Genomic DNA, 22,474 nt, shown 5'->3' on the forward strand with positions numbered 1-22,474 from the left:
AAGGTGTTGGCGGGAGTTGGTTCCTTTCTGGAGGCATCGAGGGGGATCCTGTTCCATGCCCTTCTCCTGGCTTCTGCTGGCGTGGCAGCCCTCGGCACTTCTCGGCTTCCAGACGTATCACCTGACTCTGCTTCCATTGTCACGCTATGTTCTTCTCCATGTGTGCCTGTCTTCTTATAACGACACCAGGGCCTACCCAATGCCAGTATGGTCTCGTCTTAATTACAGATGACCAGATCCCCATGGCCCAATAAGATCATATTCACAGATGTCATGGGTTAGGGTTTCAGCCTGTCTTTTGATGGAAACAGTCTAATGTGTAACAACTACCCTAACCCAATTTCTGCCAAATGCTAGGCAGAAAAAAGGGGTGCGTGAAAACATGGAGTGTGCGGTCCCTCCCCGCAGAAATTATAGGACACGAAAAGTCCAGGAGCCTCATAAAAGAGTCTGTTACAAGAGGTACTGGAAAAGCAGGTAAGCGCAACGTGAGTGGAAGACGGAGTCGGAAGGAGAGGTGGCTTGAAACGGCAGAGGAGCAACGAGGTGCAGCCAGAGAAGTCCTTTTAAAACATTAGGTCTAATTAGGTGACTGCCTGCCTAAAGCCTTCTGTGGCTCCCTGTTTCTCAGGTGAGTCCATACTAATCACCTGGCGACAAAGCAGGAACTGACCTGTCTTCTGCCCCAGCCTCAGGTCTGCACCCACCCCTCACCCCGGGCCCCCTTACCCCTGTCACTTGTCCATATTGGCCGTTTGGGTTATTGTCTGTGCCTGTTCCTTGGCCCTCTGACCCCTGTCCCTACTTCTGCAGGGGGTGTCTTGGGAAGACAGCGCTCTGTTATTCTTCAGAGCACACACCACAGTGCTAATGACGTCATCCCGTATCCATTAGTCATGCGTGGTAATTAATTAAATAATGCTCACTGTCAGGAACTGCATTACAGGGACCTGGACTGTCATGCTCACGGCTGTGTCCTCTGTGTCTAGCACCATCAGGATAATCATGGAGCACCCACTGTGTGCCAGCCCTGTGCCCTCCGTGTGGTGGATACTCTGTAAATAACTACTCATGGGATGCTTGGGCTGGATCTGAGGTTGGGAGATGATGGTGAGACCCAGAGAAGCAGAGAGGGACATGCTGCACAGAACTAGAATGAGTAGATAGAAATAGGGCCTGGGGACTGGGCTGTGCTGGCTCAAAAGCCCTCCCTTAGGGGCGCCTGAGTGGCTCAGTGGGTTAAAGCCTCTACCTTCGGCTCAGGTCGTGTGTGATCCCAGGGCCCTGAGATCGAGCCCCGCATCGGGCTCTCTGGTTGGCAGGGAGCCTGCTTCCTCTGCTCTCTCTGCCTGCTTCTCTGCCTACTTGTCATCTCTGTCTGTCAAATGAATAAATAAAATCTTTAAAAAAAAAAAAAGTCCTCCCTTACCTGGTAGAACTTCTCCCCGCCCTTGTCAGTGAGTGCCCTGGCCCATCCTGGCCGCTGCTTCTTCTGCTTGAGGGGGACTCTCCGTAACGTCATTTGTATCCACTGTTAGTCCTTTGTTACAGACACTGGGTGGTAGGAGACAAGGCTTCATGCTGTCCTTTCCAGTTTGGGTGGATACCGTTGCATGTTCTGGAGCAATCTCTCTTAGAACAAACAGCTTGGCTATAAGATGTTCAGGAAGAGCTCAATTTACAATAGAGTCAGGATCTCGCTCTTGAGATGCTTGAGTGGATCTGCAGTACGTTGACTGAATTTAGATGGCCATTGAATGCTAGACCCAAACTCCGTATCTTCCCGTTAAGCTGCTCTCCTGTCTTCTCTGGAAGGTTTAGCTTCATTTGCAGGATATAAACAAACATTGCTCTGCGTCAGCATTCATCAGGACTCTGTCTGTACAGAGTAACGTAAAATCACTACCCTCAAGGAGGTCATTGTCTTGTGGGGCAGAAAGACAGGAGGAAAGATGGTTACTGCCTCAAAAATGAAAACAGAGAACGCCTGGGTTGCTCAGTGGGCTAAGCCGCTGCCTTCGGCTCAGGTCATGATCTCAGGGTCCTGGGATCAAGTCCCGCATCGGGCTCTCTGCTCAGCAGGGAGCCTGCTTCCCTCTCTCTCTCTCTCTGCCTGCCTCTCTGTCTACTTGTAATCTCTTTCTGTCAAATAAATAAATAAAATCTTTAAATAAAAAAATGAAAACAGAGCCTTACCTCACACCATACACCAAAACCAAGTCCAGATGGTCCAAGGACTTAGACTTGAAAGGCCAAACCTTTAGAAGGAAAAGAAGGAGACTATTTTTACAACTTGCGCATAGCAAAGCACTTCTAAAAAAGTCATTAAGCACAAGCCGTGGAAGAAGACATTGGGTGCATTCTGCCACATTAAAATTCTGCACTCGGCTCATCAGAAAATATGGTTAAAAAATTAAAAGTCAAGCCACAAACTGGGAAAATATATTTGCTATACACACATATTAGGTTGCTAGGGCTGTTGTAAGAAAGTACTAAAAACCGAGCTGAGTGGCTTCAGCAACAGAAATTTACTGTCTCACAGTTTTGGAGGCTAGCAGCAGTTCAAGATCCGGATGTCAGCAGGGACATGATCCCTCTGAGGGTTCTAGGAAGGATCTGCTGGAGTCCTCTCTCCTGGTTTCTGATAATTCCACGGCTTTTGGAAACATAACTTAATGCTTCGCATAGCTCTCCCTCTAATGTGCACGCATGTCTGTGTCCAGTTTCTGTCTTTTATAAAGATACTGGTCATACTGGATTAAAGGCCCATCCTACTCCCATATGACTTCATCCTATGAATTCTATCTGTAAGGATGCTATTTCCAAATAAAGTCACATTCTGAGATCCTGGGGGTTGGGACTTAAACATGAATATTTGGTTGCGGGGGCAGGGCGGCACACAACTCAACCCATAACAACACATAACCTATGGGTAATGTAGTATCCATAATATTTAAAGGCCTTTTGGTAAATGAATAAGAGAAAGACAAATACCCAACAGAAAAATGGGCACAAAGAAATGAACAGAGTTTTCATGAAAGAGAGAGTATAAAGAGCCGATGAACATGAAAGTGTCCAGGGAAATACAAACTAAATCCAGAATAAGATTTCCAGGGGACAGGAATCATTAGAAAGCTTTACCATAAAAGACAGACACAGTCCAGTCTGAAATATATATTACCAGGCACAACGCGGGCATACAGAAGGGCATTGAACTCACCCAGAAAGAACAACATTTCCGTGCAAAAGAGGAAATGCAGTTACATCAGTATATGACTAGATAGTCATTCAAACTAAATATTTTAGCAGCCCGACTGGATCCCATGCCCGGTCACAATGGTAGTATTCAGGCCTGGTGGCTTTGTGGGGAGACTTCTGTCCTTTCCTTCTGCTGGTCGTCATGAAATGAAGTTCGGCCCTTTTAGCTGGTCTTGCAGTTCATACTGAGCAGCAGAAAAATATCAGCAGAAAAACATTTTTGACATATCTTGATCTACTCTTTGACCCCATAATATCACTAGTGGGTTTTATTAGAAGGATGTAATCTGGGGTGCTTGGGTGGCTCAGTCAGTTAAGTGTCTGCCTTTGGTTTGGGTCATGATCCCAGGGTCCTGGGATCAAGCCTCACATTGGGCTCTTTGCTCCGTGGGGAACCTGCTTCCCCCTCTGCCTCTGCTCCTCCCCCTGCTTGTACTCTCTCTCATGCTGTCTCTCAAATAAATAAAGATCTTTTTTTAAAAAAGGATATAATCTAAAAGAAGAGTCTAGTGGCCAATTTTAGGTCATTTAATGCCCACTTAGGTCATTAAAAATAACCTAAGTACCTAGCAATAGGAAAATGGTTAAAATAAATTACAGTATTTTAGCCTAATGGAATATTCTGTGTAGACATTAAAAATGAAACTAATGGGGCGCCTGGCTGGCTCAGTGGGTAGAGCATGTGACTCTTGATCTCGGGGTCATGAGTTCAAGCCCCATGTTGGGCAAAGAACTCAAGAATGAATGATGGGGCGCATGGGTGGCTCAGTTGTCGGCTCAGCTCATGATCCCAGGATCCTGGGATCGAGCCCCATATCAGGCTCTCTGCTTAGTGGGAGCCTGCTTCTCCCTCTCCCACAACCCCCTGCTGTGTTCTCTCTCTCACTGTATCTCTCTCTCTCTCTCAAATAATATCTTTAAAAGAAAAAAAGAATGAATGAATGAATAAGATACTTATGATGTCTAGGTGCTAACATGAGAAACAAGCATGTCTGTTCATTTAAGTTTGGGGGGTGGTTCAGAATGTGCCTGTGTCGTCAGGGCAGTTATGCAAGTAATATTTTTGTGTATTGACAGGGACTGCGAAAGAATTCCAAAGGGGACAGGGTGGAGGCAGCAGAGACTAGAGGGCGTGAGGCAGTGTGGCTGGGATGGTCGTTGGAGTTTTGCTTTTTTAACAATCCATTCCTATTTTAATGTTGTTCATGCAGTAAGTGAAGAGACAAAAGATTTCTCGCGACCTGTGAGAACAAAGATGGGGAAGCACAGAGCAGCCTTGTTTGGACCTCGTGGAAAGTGACATCTGGAAGCCTCTGCTAGGCGTGTGAGAGCCCGAGCACCATTCCGAATGTCCGATGACATCTGTCTCGTGATAGATGTGATAGATGTCGTGATAGATGTCTCCTGGTAGACCAGGAGAGCCAGGCTATTGTTTTTCACAGAAAGTGTCCTTTGTCCCAGATGGCTTTCTTTGAGTTCCTTTTTACTGATTAGAACCTAGTGGTTTTCAAAGGCTGTGGGGCCGGGGGGGGGGTAGAGGGGAGAGAGTTTTTGTCTGGGTAGAGGGCAGAGCAGCATTTGTACAAGCTGCTTGTAAGGGCTTGTAGGACGGCTTCTGGATTCATTTGAGTAATTTACAGATGGTCTATTTTGGTTCTCCCAAGCCCACCCCATGTGGTTCGACCAAATTAAGCACATCAGGCTCTTCAAAAAGGAAACTGGGACTGTTTATTTGTGACATGGCGTTAAAATGGGAAAAGGGAGAAATGGCACCTGTCACCCAGTTTCTTCTCCCAACACAGCTCCAGTTCTCTTGAGGTTGAGGAGGGCACGCAACAGACCCGGGGTGGGGGGGACCCCGCTTCAGACTGTGACGTGGCGGTGGTGACCCTCCACAGAGGGGCTGTGGGGCCTGTTCTTTTTTTTTTTTTTTTAAATTTTTAATTTTTAAAAAATTTTCATTTTATATTAACATATATATATATATAAGAAGAATATATTATTTTCCCCAGGGGTACAGGTCTGTGTATCTTCAGGCTTACACGTTTCACAGCACTCACCATAGCACGTACCCTCCCCAATGTCCATCACCCAACCACCTTCTCCCTACTCCCCCATCCCCAGCAACCCTCAGTTTGTTTGGTGAGATTAAGAGTCTCTTATTGTTTGTCTCCTTCCCGATCCTGTCTTGTTTCATTTTTTCCCCTCCATACCCCCCCAATCCCTCACCCTGCCTCTCAAATTCCTCATATCAGAGAGATCATATGATAATTGTCTTTCTCTGATTGACTTATTTTGCTTAGCATAATACCCCCTAGTTCCATCCACAGCATCGCAAATGGCAAGATTTGGGGGGAGTTTTGATGGCTGCATAATATTCCATCACACACACACACATATACATACATACATACACACACATATACATATACATATACATATACATATATATACATATACATATCATATCTTCTTTATCCATTCATCTGTTGATGGACATCTAGGTTTTTTCCACAATGTGGCTATTGTAGACATTGCTGCTATAAACATTCAGGTGCACGTGCCCCTTTGGATCACTACATTTGTATCTTTAGGGTAAATACCCAGTAGTGCAATTATGAATCATAGGGTAGCTCTATTTCAAACTTTTTGAGGAACCTCCATGCTGTTTTACAGAGTGGTTGTACCAGCTTGCATTCCCACCAACAGTGTAGGAAGGGCCCCTTTCTCTGCATCCTCACTAACATCTGTCATTTCCTAACCTGTTAATTTTAGCCATTCTGACTGGTGTGGGGTGATATCTCACTGTGGTTTTGATTTGTATTTCCCTGATGCCAAGTGATGTTGAGCACTTTTTCATGTGTCTGTTGGCCATCTGGATGTCTTCTTTGCTGAAGTGTCTATTCATGTCTTCTGCCCATTTCTTGATTGGATTATTTGTTCTTTGGGTGTTGAGTTTGATAAGTTCTTTATGGATTTTGGATACTAGCCCTTTATCTGATATGTCATTTGTAAATGTCTTCTCCCATTCTGTCAGTTGTCTTTTGGTTTTGTTGACTGTTTCTTTAGCTGTGTAAAAGCTCTTGATCTTGATGAAGTCTCAATAGTTCATTTTTGCCCTTGCTTCCCTTGCTTTTGGCAATATTTCTATGAAGAAGTTGCTGTGGCTGAGGTCAAAGAAGTTATTGCCTCTGTTCTCCTCAAGGATTTTGATGGGTTTCTGTCTCATATTGAGGTCTTTCATCCATTTTGAGTCTATTTTTGTGTGTGGTATAAGGAAATGGTCCAGTTCCATTCTTCTGCATGTGGCTGTCCAATTTTCCCAACACCATTTGTTGAAGAGACTGTCTTTTTTCCATTGGACATTCTTTCCCCCTTTGTCAAAGATTAGTTGACCATAGAGTTGAGGGTCCATTTCTGAGCTGTCTATTCTGTTCCATTGATCTATGTGTCTGTTTTTGTGCCAGTACCATACTGTACTGATGATTACAGCTTTGTAATACAGCTTGAAGTCTGGAATCGTGATGCCACCACCTTTGGGTTTCTTTTTCAACATTCCTCTGGCTATTTGAGGTCTTTTCTGGTTCCATATAAATTTTAGGATTATTTGTTCCATTTCTTTGAAAAAAGTTGATGGTATTTTGATAGGAATTGCATTAAATATGTAGATTGCTCTGGATAGCATAGACATTTTGTTATTCCAATCCATGAGCATGGAATGTTTCTAGGTTTCTTTGTGTCTTCCTCAATTGCTTTCATGATTACTTTATAGTTTTATGAGTATAGATCCTTTGCCTCTTTGGTTAGATTTATTCCTAGGTATCTTATGGGTTTGAGTGCAATTGTAAATGGGACTATTTAATTTCTCTTTCTTCTGTTTTGTTGTTGGTGTATAGAAATGCAACTGATTTCTGTGTATTGATTTTATATCCTGACACTTTACTGAATTCCTGTATGAGTCCTAGCAGTTTTGGAGTGGAATCTTTTGGGTTTTACACATAAAGTATCATATCACCTGCAAAGAGTAAGAGTTTGACTTCTTCTTTGCCAATTTGGAAGGCAGCTATGCTCACCACTATACCACCAACGCTCTTCTTTGCCAATTTGGATGCCTTTAATTTCTTTTTGTTTTCTGATTGCTGAGGCTAGGACTTGTAGTTCTATGTTGAATAGCAGTGGTGATAGTGGACATCCCTGCCATGATCCTGACCTTAGGGGAAAAGCCCTCAGTTTTTCCCCATTGAGAATGATACTCTCGTGAGTTTTTAATAGATGGCTTTGATGGTATTGAGTTATATACCCTCTATCCCTACACTTTGAAGAGTTTTGATCAAGAAATGATGCTGTCCTTTGTCAAATGCTTTTCAGCATCTATTGAGAATATCATATGGTTCTTGTCCTTTCTTTGATTAATGTATTGTATCGCATTGATTGATTTGCAGATGTTGAATCAACTTTGCAGCCCAGGAATAAATCCCACTTGGTCATGGTGAATAATCCTTTTAGTGCGCTGTTGGATCCTATTGGCTAGTATTTTGATAAGAATTTTTGCGTTTGGAAGTTTTCCTTCCATTTCTATTTTTTTGAACAGTTTCAGAAGAATAGGTATTAGTTTTTCTTTAAATGCTTGGGAGAGGGGCACCTGGGTGGCTCGGTGGGTTAAGCCTCTGCCTTTGGCTTGGATCATGATCTTGGGGTCCTGGGATTGAGCTCCACATTGGGTTCTCTGCTCGGCGGAGAGCCTGCTTCCCCTTCTCTATCTCTGCCTGCCTACTGTGATCTCTCTCTCTCTCTGTCAAATAAATAAATAAAATCTTAAATTTTTTTTTTAAAAAAAATGCTTGGTAGAATTCCCCTGGGAAGCTGTCTGGCCCTGGGCTCTTGTTTGTTGGGAGATTTTTAATGACTGCTTCAATCTCCTTACTGGTTATGGGGCTGTACAGATTTTCTGTTTCTTCCTGGTTCAGCTTTGGTAGTTTATACGTCTCTAGAAATGCATCCATTTCTTCCAGATTGTCAGATTTGCTGGCGTATAGTTGCTCATAATATATTCTTATAATTGTTTGTATTGCTTTGGTGTTGATTGTGATCTCTCCCCTTTCATTCATGATTTTATTAATTTGGGTCCTTTTTCTTTTCTTTTTGATAAGTATGGCCAGGGGTTTATCAATCCTATTAATTATTTTAAAGAACCAGCTCCTCGTTTCATTGATTTGTTCTACTGTTCTTTTGGTTTTTATTTCATTGATTTCTGCTCTGATCTTCATTATTTCTCCTCTTCTGCTGGGTTTAAGTTTTTTTTGGTGTTCTTCCTCCAGCTCCTTTTTGTGTAGGTTTAGGTTGTGTACTTGAGACCTTTCTTGTTTCTTGAGAAAGGCTTGTATTGCTATATCCTTTCCTCTCAGGACTGCCTTTGCTATGTCCCAAAGATTTTGAACACTTGTGTTTTTTCATTTTCATTTGTTTCCATGAATTTTTAAAATTCTTCTTTAATTTCCTGGTTGACCCATTTATTTCTTAGTCGGATGCTCTTTAGCCTCCATGTATTTGAGTTCTTTCCAACTTTCCTCTTGTGATTGAGTTCTAGTTTCAAAGTATAGTGGTCTGAAAATATGCAGGGAATGATCCCAATCTTTTGGTACCAGTTGCAACCTGATCTGTGACCCAGCATGTGATCTATTCTGGAGAATGTTCCATGTGCACTAGAGAAAAATGTGGATTCACTTGTTTTGGGATGGAATGTTCTAAATATATCTGTGATGTCCATCTGGTCCAGTGTATTATTTAAAGCCTTTATTCCTTGTTGATCTTTTGCTTAGATGATCTGTCCATTTTAGCGAAGGGGGTGTTAATGTCCCCTACTATTATTATTGTTGATGTGTTTCTTTGATGTTGTTATGATTTGGTTTGTATAATTGGCTGCTCCCATGTTAGGGACATAGATATTTAAAATTGTTAGATCTTCTTGTTGGACAGACCCTTTAAGTATGATATAGAGTTCTTCCTCATCTCTTAATATGGTCTTTGGCTTAAAATCTAATTTATCTTGTATTAGGATTGTCACCTCAGCTTTCTTTTGATGACCAGTAGCACGGTAAACTGCTTTCCACCCCCTCACTGTAAATCTGGATGTGTCTTTGGGTCTAAAATGAGTTTCTTGTAGACAGCATATCAATAGGTCTTGTTTTTTTTTTTTTATCCATTCTGATACCCTGTGTCTTTTGAGTGGGGCATTTAGCCCATTTGCATTCAGGGTAACTATTGAAAGATATGCATTTAGTGCCATTATATTGCCTGTAAGATAACTGTTAATGTGTATTGTCTCTGTTCCTTCCTGGTCTATTACTTTTAGGCTGTCTCTTTGCTAAAGGACCTCTTTCAATATTTTCTGTAGGGCTGGTTTGGTGTTTGCAAATTCTTTTAGTTTTTGTTCATCCTGGAAGCCTTTTATCTCACCTTCTATTTTCAATGACAGGCTACCTGGATATAGTATTCTTGCTGCCTGCTTTTCTCGTTTAGTGTTCTGAATATATCATGCCAGACTTTTCTGGCCTGCCAGGTCTCTGTACTGCCAATCTAATATTTCTACTGTTGTATGTTACAGACCTCTTGTCCCAAGCTGCTTTTAGGATTTTCTCTTTGTCATTGAGACTTCTAAGTTTGACTATTAGATGACAGGGTGTGGACCTGTTTTTGATTTTGAGTGGGGTTCTCTGTGCCTCCTGGATTTTTATGCTTGTTCCCTTCACCCAATTAGGGAAATTCTCTACTGTAATTTGCTCCAATATGCCTTCTGCCCCTCTCCCTTTTTATTCTTCTGGGATCCCAATTACTCTAATACTGTTTTGTCTTATGGTATCACTTAGCTCTCGAGTTCTCCCCTTATGGTCCAGTAGTTGTTTGTCTCTCTTTTGCTCAGCTTCTTTATTCTCCATCATTGGTCGGCTATATCACTGATTCTCTCTTCTGCCGCATTTATCCTAGCAGTAAGAGCCTCCTTTTTTTTTTTTTTTTTTAAGATTTTATTTATTTATTTGACAGAGAGAAATCACAAGTAGATGGAGAGGCAGGCAGAGAGAGAGAGGGAAGCAGGCTCTCCGCTGAGCAGAGAGCCCGATGCGGGACTCGATCCCAGGACTCTGAGATCATGACCTGAGCCGAAGGCAGCGGCCTAACCCACTGAGCCACCCAGGCGCCCCAAGAGCCTCCATTTTTTTATTGCACCTCATTAATAACTTTTTTTATTTTAACTTGGTTAGATTTTAGTTCTTTTATTTCTCCTGAAAGGGATTTTATTTCTCCAGAAAGGGATTCTCTAATATCTTCCATGCTTTTTTTGAGCCCAGCTAGCACCTTGGTAATCATCATTCTGAACTCTAGTTCTGATGTATTACTAATGTCCATATTGATTAGTTCCCTAGCTATCAGTACTGCATCTTGTTCCCTTTTTTTTTGGAGTGAGTTTTTCTACCTTGTCATTTTTTCCAGATAAGAATAGATGAAAGAGAGAACAAAATACTAAAAGCATACTAATGACCCCAGAAAAATATACAAAACCAAATCAGAAGAGACTCAAAACCAGGGGGGAGAAGAAAAGGGGGAAAAAAAGAAAAGAAATTTCATATATATATATATGAAATATATATTTGGTTTGTATAATTGTATATATAACATATATATATATGAAATTTTATATATATATATTAGATTGGTGAATAAAACAGAGTCACAGACTTGATTTTGGGTGTATTTTGGTCTGTGAGAAGAAATTTAAAAAAAAGAAGAAATTACCTTCCAAAATTTTAAAGAAAGAAAAACTTACTTATATATAAATAAGGGTAAACACGATGAAAGGATGGAATAGCACTGTAAAGATGAAAATTTAAAAATATTGTAAAAAAGGAATTGATAAGAAGTTGGTTGAAAAAAAGAAAAGAAAAAAAGAGGAAAAAATGTGATCAGGCTGGAGACTAGAACAAAGCCATGTGCTAGGTTTAGGGTATATTTTGATTTATTAGAAGAAATTGTATCCCAAAATTTTTTTTTTTTTTTTAGATTTTATTTATTCATTTGAGAGAGAGACAGTGAGAGAGAGAGCATGAGCAAGAAGGTCAGAGGAAGAAGCAGACTCCCCATGGAGGTGGGAGCCCGATGCGGGACTCTATCCCGGGACTCCGGGATCATGACCTGAGCCGAAGGCAGTTGTCCAACCAACTGAGCCACCCAGGCGTCCCGATGTATCCCAAAATTTTAAAGAAAAAAACCCTATGTGTATACCAAAAATAAGGTTAAATACAATGAAGGGATAAAATATGACTATAACAATGAAAATTTTAAAAGATTTTTAAAAAGGTATTGATAAAATAAAATAGTTTAAAAATGTTCAAATAGGAAAGAGGAAAAATTAAAAATAGAATAAGAAAAAAATTTTAAAAATAAACTTTAAAAGACTAGAGGATTGTGGGGAAAAAGCTATGAATTCTGTGTGTTGCTTTCCCGTTTCTCTGAAGTTCTGCAGTTCTCTTTGATCAGTAAACTTAGTCTTGGCTCCATGTTCTTGCTGATCTTCTGTGGGAGGGACATGTTGCAGTGATTCTCAAATGTCTTTGCCCAAGGCAAAATTGCACCACCCTTGCCAGGGGCTGGGCTAAGTAATCTGCTCAGGTTCGCTCTTGGAGCTTTTGTTCCCTGACCGCTTTCCGTAGAGCTCTGGAGGATGGGAATTAAAATGGCGGCCTCCCGTTCTTCAGCCTGTAGGGGCTAAGAGCTCGGGGCCCCACTTCTTAGTGCGCTCTCAGAGAAAAGCACTCAATCCCTCCCCCTTCTCCGTGGTCTCCAGTCGTACTCCGAGCTCACCCAACCTGTGACCGAACATTTCTATCTCTGCCCCACGGCTCCATTTGGAGTCTCCCAAACCCAGCAGATCCCTGCAGCTCGCTCCTGTAGCGCTTCTCCCAGAGGAGGAAGGTGAGTCTCCCCAGATCTGCCACTTGTCTTGAGGGGGGGGGGGTCCCTGCCTAAAGAGCAGTGTCCCGACTGTGCCGTGGATCATGGTTAAAGGTAACCCCTAGCTGAGAGCCCCCATCTCTGCCACGGGCTTCTGTGCTCCTATACCTGGCAGCTCTGCCACACTCAGACACCCCCGGTCTTTTTGTATCTCTGCGGGTCCTGAGACCACACTGTTCCCGTGAGGAACCCACCCCCCACCCCCCGCCCTTAGCCTCTGGAGTGACGTCCCTCAGTGGAGCAGACTTCTAAAAGTTATGATTTTGTGCTCCGCTGCTCTCTCACTTGCTGGGAGCCGGCCCCTCCTCCTGGTCTGTCTTCCTGAATGCTGGCTCTGATTCACTTCTCCCCACGTCCTGCCTTCCAGAAAGCGATCGGTTTTCTGTTCCTAGATTTGCTGCTCTTCTCTTCTCTCTCCTGTTGAGTTTGTAGCTGTTGAGAATGGTTTGATAACTATCCATCTGAACTCCTGGGACCTGATGATATTTAGGTCTCCTACTCCTCCGCCATCTTGCTCCTCCCCGAGTAGCCTGTTGTCATGGTCATCTGGATGGAATTTGCTCCATGCGCTATGGACATGGTGATGGAGAGTTGGATACTGTCCTTGCCTTCGTGGATGGCAAGAAAACATCATGTAAGGACAAAGTGCCTTGAAAGAAAGAAATAAAATGAAATAAATTAATAATAAGAAATAAATAATAAGAAATAAAATGAAAAGAAGCATTCAAGTGAGGGAGACAGGGGACTATTTTTGATGGGGTAGTCTCAGAATGCAGAGATAAGGAGGTGACGTTTGAAGGGACATTTCCAGGCTGAGGGAGTAACAGGTGCAAGCCCCTGCTGCAGGAATGGTCTTGTGTTTTCAAGGAATAGAGAAAGGAGACAGATGGGGCTGGTGGATGAGGTCTGAGATGGAGGTCGTGGTCCAATTATTTGGATTCTGGTAGATCAGTGGTTCTCAGTAGGGGGATTTTTGCCTTTGAGGATATTAGGCAATGTATACAGACATTTTAGGTGGTTGGTATGCTACTGGCATCAAGTAGGTAGAGACCAGGGGTGCTGTTAAACATCCTACAGTACACAGGACCGCACCCACAACATAGAATGATCTAGCCCCAAGTAGTGCTGAGGCTGATAAATAAATCTTGTGTTAGATGAGGCTAGGACTTTTTCTTTATTTTTTCTTTTTTATGTTTAATTAAGTAATCCCCACCCACCATGGGGCTTGAACTCTCAGCCTTGGGATCAAGAGTCTCATACTCTTCTGAGCTAGCCAGAAGAGCTAGCTAAAGACGTTGGCTTTCATTCTAAGAGTCGTGGATGGAGGATATTACATAGGGAAGTGAGAGAATGTCCTGGTTCAGTTTTCTTTTATAAACCTAGAGTGTTGGACCAAATTATTCTCGCTGTGACATGCCAACCTTATCTGACTAAATTTGGATGGGAGAAGGGAGACTTCTTGGAGTTGGAGACTCTCCCAGAATAAGCAGTCCATTCTTCCTGGGGCAGCTGAGCCCACTTCTTGGGAGGGGTTTTGTATCGGGTACTTGGGTCTTTGCTTGCAGTGAAGAAGACCAGCCCAAGGAGGAAGAGAAAGGATGGAATTTAGCTTGATCTTTGGCTTACAGCTAGTGCCCTATCCTCTTTTGGTCTGTAGAAGATCCAAGAGAGGCTCATCTGAGCTAGTGAATGGACTTGTCCTCATATCTCTTGAAGAAAAATTCAGTCTTTGGTTGCTATTAACATTTGTTCAGGCTGGAATCGGATAAGAAAAGAATCGTAGTTAAGATTTCTCAGCCTCAGTACTACTGATATTTTGGGCCAAATCATTTGTATTGAGGGGGCGAGGGTGTACTTTGTAAGATTTTTAACAGCATCCCTGGCCCCCATCCAGTAGATGTCAGTAGCAACCTTCATCCCACTTGTGACAACAAAAAAATGTCTCCAGACATTGCCAAATGTTCTAGAGGTGTAGGGGAGGGCAAAATTGCCCTCAGGTTGATATAAGGTTAAGGGTCCAGTACTTAATGGGGTCCACAAAGATCACCATAAATTTCGTGATTCTTTTGGGGGAGGAAGAGCAGATTCGGGAGCTACTGACTAAATGGTCCTACTTTTTCTGTTCCCATAATCTAAGTTCCTTACCATCTGGCCGCTGGTCAGCTTATAAATTTAGCATCAGATATTTCTATGGAAGAAGGACAAAGAAGATGCTGTCTTCAGGAGCCCTCAAAGAACATTTTTGCCCTCTGATTATTTAGAGCTGCAGTTTTTGATGTCTGAGTGAACGTTGTTGTTCAGATGTATCACATATTCTGGGACAAAGACCCTGAGTTTAGTGAGAACCTTCTCCTTTCTCCTGGCCTGGGTAAAGATATGATCTTGAGATCCTAAGCCCTGAAAATTGTGGAGCCTCCCATCATAAGTCATTCAGGATAACTGCAGTGGTTTAATTTCTCCATAGTGATGACTTCACCATTACTTCTGAACATCCAGATATTATATTCTTGCCAAAAAATGTATTTCTTTCTTTCTTTCTTTTTTTAATTTGAAATAGAGGTTGGGGGCATTGAGAGCACATACCTGTTCTGCCTAAGGGTGAAGCCAGCGTTGTCTTTCCCATTTAAAAAACAAACAAAGCGATGTTCAAAAACCAAGACTATAAATGAGTGACAGTAATGTTACTTGTAAGGAGAGACTCACTGATTATTGTAGAAATCCAAGTGATTAATCATCTTGCCTGCTTTATTATTAATAGTAAGTTACTTGGGACTTTCTGTTAGGAAATAAAGAACTTCAGGGCCAGAACAACAAAGGGTATTGGGACTGTGGTGAAAGATTCTCTCATTCTGTTTCATCTGTTTCATTCAGGGGGTGTCCTTCCCTGAAATATTGGCTAGACAAAATTGTACTTATCTTTTTTCTTTCCTACTTCTGTTGGAATATAGTTGACATAATATTATGTAAGTGTAAGGTACAATATCTTGATTTCATACATGTATATATTTTGAAGTGATTACCATGATATGGTTAGTTAACACATCCTACTTATTTTTAAAGACTTAAAGGCCTCCTCCAGGAAGGCTTCCTTAACTGTGCCCCTCACTGGCATGGGTTGTGCTTCAGTATGTCTTGCACTAGGTCAGGTTTATATGGCTGATTAATACTGCAGACCCATAATTTGCTTTAATTGAGGTGAAATTCACATCACATCAATCTAACCATTTTAGAGTGTACGGTTCAGTGACATTTAGTACATTCCCAATAGAACCGTGCCCTGTCCAGAATATTTTTATCGCCCTGAAGGGGACCCTGTGCCTACTAAGCGATCGCTCCCCGTATCTGCCCCCCATGCCCCAGCCCCACTCCTACCAGATCCCAGCAACCACCCATCTGCTTTCGTCTTCAGAGATTGACCTGTTCTGGATATCTCAGGAATGGAATCATACCATATAAGATTTTGTGTCTGGCTTCTTTCACCTACTCTAATGTTAACAAGGTTTAGCTACACAATACCATAGCATGTATCATATGCTATTTCTTTTCGTAACATTCGTCCGTTCACCCATTGGTGGATATTTGGCCCATTTCCACCTTCCCCACTGTTGCCAACAGTGCAACCGCGAACATTCATGTACAAGTTTTTCTATTCTCCTGGTAGAATAGAAATACCACGGAGAGGAATTGCTGGGTCATATGGTAAGTCTGGTTGTAACCTTTTAAGGAACAGCCATCAGACCACGGAGCACAGCGTCTGTGCCATTTTCCAAACCTACCAACTGGGCACAGGCTCCCACTTTCTCCACACCTGCATCAGATACCTGTTATTTTCTCTTTGCTGCTAGTGTGGTGGCATTCTTAGAGCCAACCTAGGGAGTGTGAGGCCACTGAAATTTTGATTTTTTTTCCCCTAATATCTTCCCTCTTCCCCTATTGAATGGTTGGTGGCATTGTGCTTTCACTACCAACAATGTGGTATAAGAGTTAAAGGAGGCTGCGCTTGCCTCCTGTCTTTACTCAGAATGTGATCGTGAGGTGTCCTTGGCTTCTCTGAGTCTCAATTCTCTCATCTGTAAAGTGGGAGCCCCTAGAGCTGTTGAGGGGAAGAAATGAGATTTAGCCTTAGCAGAACCAGTGCCTGGCCTAGGGTGATTTCGCAGTAAAAGTTTGCCATAATTATGATGATTGTGGGGTCCTGGTGCCTAGGACTGAGTCACTGTAGAATAAATGTTTGTTTAATAAAGCAGTGAATCTTTGGATATTGTTCAGTTAGCCCTCTTTTTTATTTCTACCAACTGTACCCTGAGGAACAGATGACTGTCTTGCAGATTGATCATTCCCAAAGCGTGGCAGACGAAAAGAAGGGCTGGGTCCATGGGACAACTTCCCCTGGAAAAATACATCGTGCAGACCTTGCTAGGCTTGTGTTGGGGTTGGGGTGGGGTGGAGAGAGCAGACGCTTGTAGCCCTCAAAGGGAAGGAGGAAGAAAAGAACTTTCCCTTTTTTTTTTTTTTTGAGATGAAAAAACAATCTTCTCAGAAAGAGAAAAATTGGGGATGACACTAGACAGCTGTCTTGTTGAAGGTTGGTCAGTGGCCCAACTCTCTCCACTCTGGAAAGGGCTTGATCAAGGGCCTCCTTAGGCAATGAGAGCTGGTAACTGGCCTCATTCCTTTTCTACGATCTCCTGTAGGGTTGGGGATGGGCACACTCCCACAGGTCAACCCCTGGGCAGCTTTCTCTAGCTCCCATGGACCTTTCCAGAACCCACATTTTAGCGCACCCCAACCGCACTGGCCTTCACTGTGTTCCTGGATTTCTCCCTTTCCCACCTCCATGCTCCTGTGTCCCCCTCCCCTCCACACTTCCTTCAGGCCTTCCTCAAACCTCACCTCAGGGAGGCCTTGCCTGACCACCGCGGCAGACATGGTGGCCCCTAAGTGCACCTTATCAGTCACCATTCTGTTACCCTAAGTTTTTGTGCTTGCTTTTTTAATATTTATTTTTTAAAACATGTTTTAAATGTTTAATATGTTTTTAAACGAAATATTTCTAACATAAAGTGATACACCCCCAGGTACCCATCTCCCAGATTTGACAAGTGCTAATAATATTCTGCCCTACTTGCTTATGTCAAATCAACTTTATTAAGATATAATTTGCTTACAGTACATTTGTGCATTTTGAATAGTTGATCTTTGGCAAATGTACCCATGTCACTGCCTCCATAATCAAGATACAAACATTTCCCTCACCCCAGAAAGAACTCTCATCTCCCTTCCCCTGCTGGATTTTTCTCCCTAGTACTCCACCGTATCTGAAATCACCTTGTTTGTGTCTCTTTCAGTCTGTTTACTCTCTGTCTCCCCCGCCAGAGTGTATGTTCCATGAAGGCAGGGCTATTTGCTTCCCAGTCATTGCACGTCATGGCCCACAGTCACTCTGTCAAGGTCATGATCCTGTAATTTTTATTCTTGTATGCACATTGTGACGCACAGTGAGGTATGTCAGGGGGGTAAGTTCCTGGAAATGGAAATACTGAGTCAACGGATATTGACTTTTTTTTCTATTGTAAAAGAGATATCTATCTCCCCTTTCTCTCTTCTGTCGCTTGTCTCTCAATCAATGCTGTGGCCATTTTGGGCTGGATCATCCTTTGTTTTGGGGGTCGGGGGGGCTGTCTTGTGTTGGAAGATGTTGAACCACATCCTAGCCTCTACCCACTAGATCCCGGTAGCATCCCCCATCTCAGTTCTGCAATCTGAAATGTCTTTAGACATTGAGGGTGGTGGCGGCAAAATTTTCCCAGTTTGAGAACCACTGGTCTATGTCTGTAGGCTGATTTCCTGCTGCATTGTTTTGTTCTCAGTTGGGTCCATCTCTACTTGAACTACCGTTGATGACACTAGATTGGCCAAATCTGTTTTTCACCAGGTCAGCAGACTGAATTACAAGTTAGGATCCTTACCTGTGAAGCTATATCATGAGATGAGCCACAGGTTAGTTGTAGAAGCAGGGAAGGCTCTGAGCTAACTCCACAAGGATAGGAAGGAGCCAGCTGAATTCTCAGTATTTCTTGTCTCAGGATAAATATATCTGCAGGGGCAGGCCCTGAGGATACAGCATCTTCCAGACCTTCACGAACAAGGGGGAAACCCCTAGAAACTGTGTATAGGGGCTTGGAATTTCCTCGATCGCTCAGGACACTGAGTTCACCATTTCTGTCTTGAAAAACCTGTGAGCTCATATGTAAAGCAGTGAAGGATAAATGGGGACCTAATTAGATGAAGGAGATAATTCCCATCTTAAGGGGACGCTGTGCTCTGACCAGATGTTGCCAGGTAGGAATGTGGGCCCAGCCTTGCTGGACCTTCTCGTTTTTCAAGCAAGGCAGGAAATCTAGATCTTTTTTTTTTCTTTTTTTTAAACGTGTGAGATATCTTGATTCTTGAATTTTTAAGTAATTATTAGGCAATTACATTTAAGCTTGACGTGGGCCAAATAAAACACATCTACGGGCTGATAGTTTGCAACCTGTGAGTTAATGTGTGAGGTTGTTTCTTGTTTGGGGACTAGCTCACTCAGTACAGAAATCTTTTGGTTTGACTGGGGATCTAGTCAACCCATGTTCGTTGAGTATCTGTTGTGTGCCAAGCTATGTTCTAGAGCTGCCACTTGGCATGAATTTGCTGGAACGACTGATAATGAAAGGGATGGATAGAGATTATGGGTGGGTGGATGGATGGATGGATGGATGGAGGAAGAAAGGTTGAATGGATGAATGGATGGATGGATGGATGGATGGACAAAGACTGAATAGCTGGTGGATGGTTGGGTAAATACATAGATCAATCTGATCTTTTATATATATACACACACCCACACACATATATATATTTATATATAATATTACAGAAAAATTTTATGTTTGGGTATTACTTCGCAATGGTATGGGGAGTTGAATGAGGGTATAAGTAAATCAAGATTGGCGTGAGATGATAATAATTGAATCTGAGCGAGTTTCCTTGTACTATTGTGCTTTCTTTTGAATATGATTGGAAATTTCCCATGCTAAAAATACTTGTTTTAATGTCCTTACCATTTGGAGATACACCCTGAAGGATATACAGGTAAAATGACATCATGTCTGGGACGTGGTTTAAAATATTCAACTAAAATTGTTTGCAAGTCAGTGTGTAGATATGCTGTGGTCTGAAGGTTTGTATCTCCTCAAAGTTCGTATGTTAGAATCCTAACGTCCAATGTGATGGTGTTGCAAGATAGGGCTTTTGGGAGGTGATTAGGTCACGAAGGTGGGGGGCCCCCCTGAGTGGGGGTTAGTGCCTTACGTATAAGGCCCCACAATGGTTCCTAGTCCCTTCCACCAAATGAGGACACGAGAAGTTTGTTACCAGAAGACAGCCCTCACCCAACCATGCTGGCACTCTAATCTTGGACTCTTAGCCTCCAGAACTATGAGAAAGAAATTTCTGTTGTTTATAAGCCACCCAGTCTATGGTATTTTTGTTATATGAACCAAGACAAGTACAGACTAAGACACAATGAAGCAGCCTTTAGCAAAAGAAGTATTCTGATAATTGTTACCACTGGGTGGTGAGTATATGGAGATTTGTTACAGTCCCCTGTGTAATTTGTATGTGGTTGCAAGTTTTTACAATAATTTTTTTTTAATGGGTCAGAGGGACACCTGGGTGGCTCAGCCATTAAGCATCTGCCTTCAACTCTGGTCATGGTCCCGCTGTGCTAGGATCAAGCCCCATGTCAGGCCCCCTGCTTGGTGGGGAGCCTGCTTCTCCCTCTCCAGCTCCCCTCTGCTTGTGTTCCCTCTCTCACTATCTCTCTCTGTCATAAATAAATAAAATCTTTTAATAAATAAATAAATAATAACAATGGGACAAAGAAGTGGAGGGCTCATGTTTTCGTGGTACTTTTAGAAGTGTGGAAGGAATCATGCCCTGGGTGAATTTCCCACCAGTGTGGTAGTATTGTTATCCAGGGAATGGGTATTTTTTTTTTTAAGATTTTACTTATTTATTTGACACAGAGAGACACAGCGAGAGAGGGAACACAAGGAGGGGCCAAGGCAGAGGGAGAAGCAGGTCTTCTGCTGAGCAGGGAACCCGATGTGGGGCTCGATCCCAGGACCCTAGGATCATGACCTGAGCCACGGAATGAGTATTTTTTAACAAGCTGTGTCACAGGCTGAGTGTTGGTGCAGTGAGATGGGAAGCCTGGGCTCTGTTGTGGACTGCAGGTTGAGAACAGATTTCTTAGCCACATAGTTGCCCTGCAGGGTGTTCTAACCCCCAGTTCTCCCCCTCCCAGTTCATCCTGCTGGGAGGCAGAAGAGGATAATGGTCAGATTACCTGAAATCAGTCTCCCTGTGTCCAAATGCAAGGGCTACCACTTTTTCTGGCTGTGTGGCCTTGGACATAATCATTTCAGTGCTCTGATCTTCAGTTTTGTCATTAAATAAGAGTAATTCTTGGGGCGCCTGGGTGGCTCAGTGGGTTAAGCCGCTGCCTTCGGCTCAGGTCATGATCTCAGGGTCCTGGGATCGAGTCCCACATCGGGCTCTCTGCTCAGCAGGGGGTCTGCTTCCCTTCCTCTCTCTCTCTGCCTGCCTCTCTGCCTACTTTGATTTCTCTCTGTCAAATAAATAAATAAAATCTTTTAAAAAAAAGTAATTCTAACATCTTACAGATTTTTTTTTTTTTAAAGATTTTATTTATTTACTTGACAGACAGAGACCACAAGTAAGCAGAGAGGCAGGCAGAGAGAGAGGAGGAAGCAGGCTCCCTGCTGAGCAGAGAACCCCGATGTGGGGCTCGATCCCAGGATGCTGGGATCATGACCTGAGCCGAAGGCAGAGGCTTTAACCCACTGAGCCACCCAGGCGCCCCACATCTTACAGATTTATTATGAAGATTGAACTAGTTATTACATATAAAGTGCTGATCACAGAACTTGATGTGTCACATTTATGTGTTATCATTATGCAAGTTTTGTGGTTAGTATGTTGTTGCTGCTGTTAAGCAGTCCAAGAACAGAAAAAACTTTTTTTCTTTAAAGATTTTTTTATTTTTCCATTTGAGAGAGAGAGAGAGAGCATGAGCAGGGGGCGGGCAGAGGGAGAGGGAGAGAGTCTGGAGTGGACTCTGCACGGACCCCAGAGCCCAACACGGGGCTCGATCTCACGAAAGGGCGATCATGAGCTGAGCGAAAACCAAGAGTTGTGCACTTAACCGATGGAGCCACCTGTGTGCCCCAAGAACTTTCTGAGATAGATGGGATAACTGGGGGCAGAGGCTAAAAAAAAGTCAAAGAAAGAGGTACCCATTGTCAACTGATCTACCTACAGAAGCCCATGTGTGACCTGCTGGAGTCACTTTCCTGCCCAGTAGGTACAAGAAGGAATACAAGAAAAAAGCAACTTCCCGACCATGTCCTTTCTCTGCAGAATGAAGTAGAGCTGGGGGAGCTGCTTCTGTCACTGAATTACCTCCCGAGTGCTGGGAGACTGAATGTTGATGTCATTCGAGCCAAGCAACTTCTTCAGACAGATGTAAGCCAAGGTTCAGGTACGGTGTGACCCCTTCTTCCCCAATTTCCTTAACGAGACGTCTGTGTTTGTTTGACCCAGGGCCAAAAAAAAATTTTTTTTCTGCATTTCGGATACTATTACTAAAACCCCGCAAGGATAAACAGATAGCATTTAGAACTAGGATGGTGGATCAGGAGGGAAAATAAATGATCAGATGTCTCTTAGGGTGAGGCAGGTAAATGGTGGTATCTCAGTAACCCCATTGTTTTGGGGGATTTGACTGAGACCATGTGTGGTCAGTACTGACCTCCAGATCCTCTGTGCACACGAAACCCCTGAGGAAGGGACCCGCCCTTCTGGCTGCTGTGCCTGCAATGGAGATGTCAGGCTCCGGGTGGCGCCAGTGTGCAACGACCACCCATTCCCATTTCCCCAGCGCTGGACAGGCCCTGAGGTGTTTTTTTTTTCCTCTCAGCTCATTTCAAGTGTACCGTGAATCTTTACAAATCCCGGCTCTGAAAAGACTGTTGTATTTAAAATGTCTTCTTTATAGTAAACCAATTCAAAGATGACTTTTCATGAAATGCAACAGATTACTTTCCATCTGTATGGAGCTTCTCCCATGACAGCAAAGGATATCATC

General features: G+C 43.0%; 1 protein-coding gene and 1 non-coding gene across 3 annotated transcripts in view; both read left to right on the forward strand.

The window, feature by feature from the left end:
• SYT17 (synaptotagmin 17) overlaps positions 1-22,474 on the forward strand; it is an 85,806-nt gene that overhangs the window by 32,295 nt on the left and 31,037 nt on the right. For both annotated transcript variants that reach the window (XM_004750308.3, XM_004750307.3), the window contains exon 6: positions 21,748-21,868. In XM_004750308.3, the coding sequence (XP_004750365.1) occupies positions 21,748-21,868 (121 nt within the window). The remainder of the gene's footprint in view (positions 1-21,747; positions 21,869-22,474) is intronic.
• Positions 3,914-3,986, forward strand: TRNAK-CUU. Its single transcript has one exon. It is a non-coding gene; the product is annotated as a tRNA-Lys (tRNA).

Source organism: Mustela putorius, unplaced genomic scaffold (genome assembly GCF_011764305.1).
Source record: "Mustela putorius furo isolate JIRA1106 unplaced genomic scaffold, ASM1176430v1.1 tig00004007_pilon_pilon_pilon, whole genome shotgun sequence".
In the NCBI taxonomy this organism is placed as follows: Eukaryota; Metazoa; Chordata; class Mammalia; order Carnivora; family Mustelidae; genus Mustela; species Mustela putorius.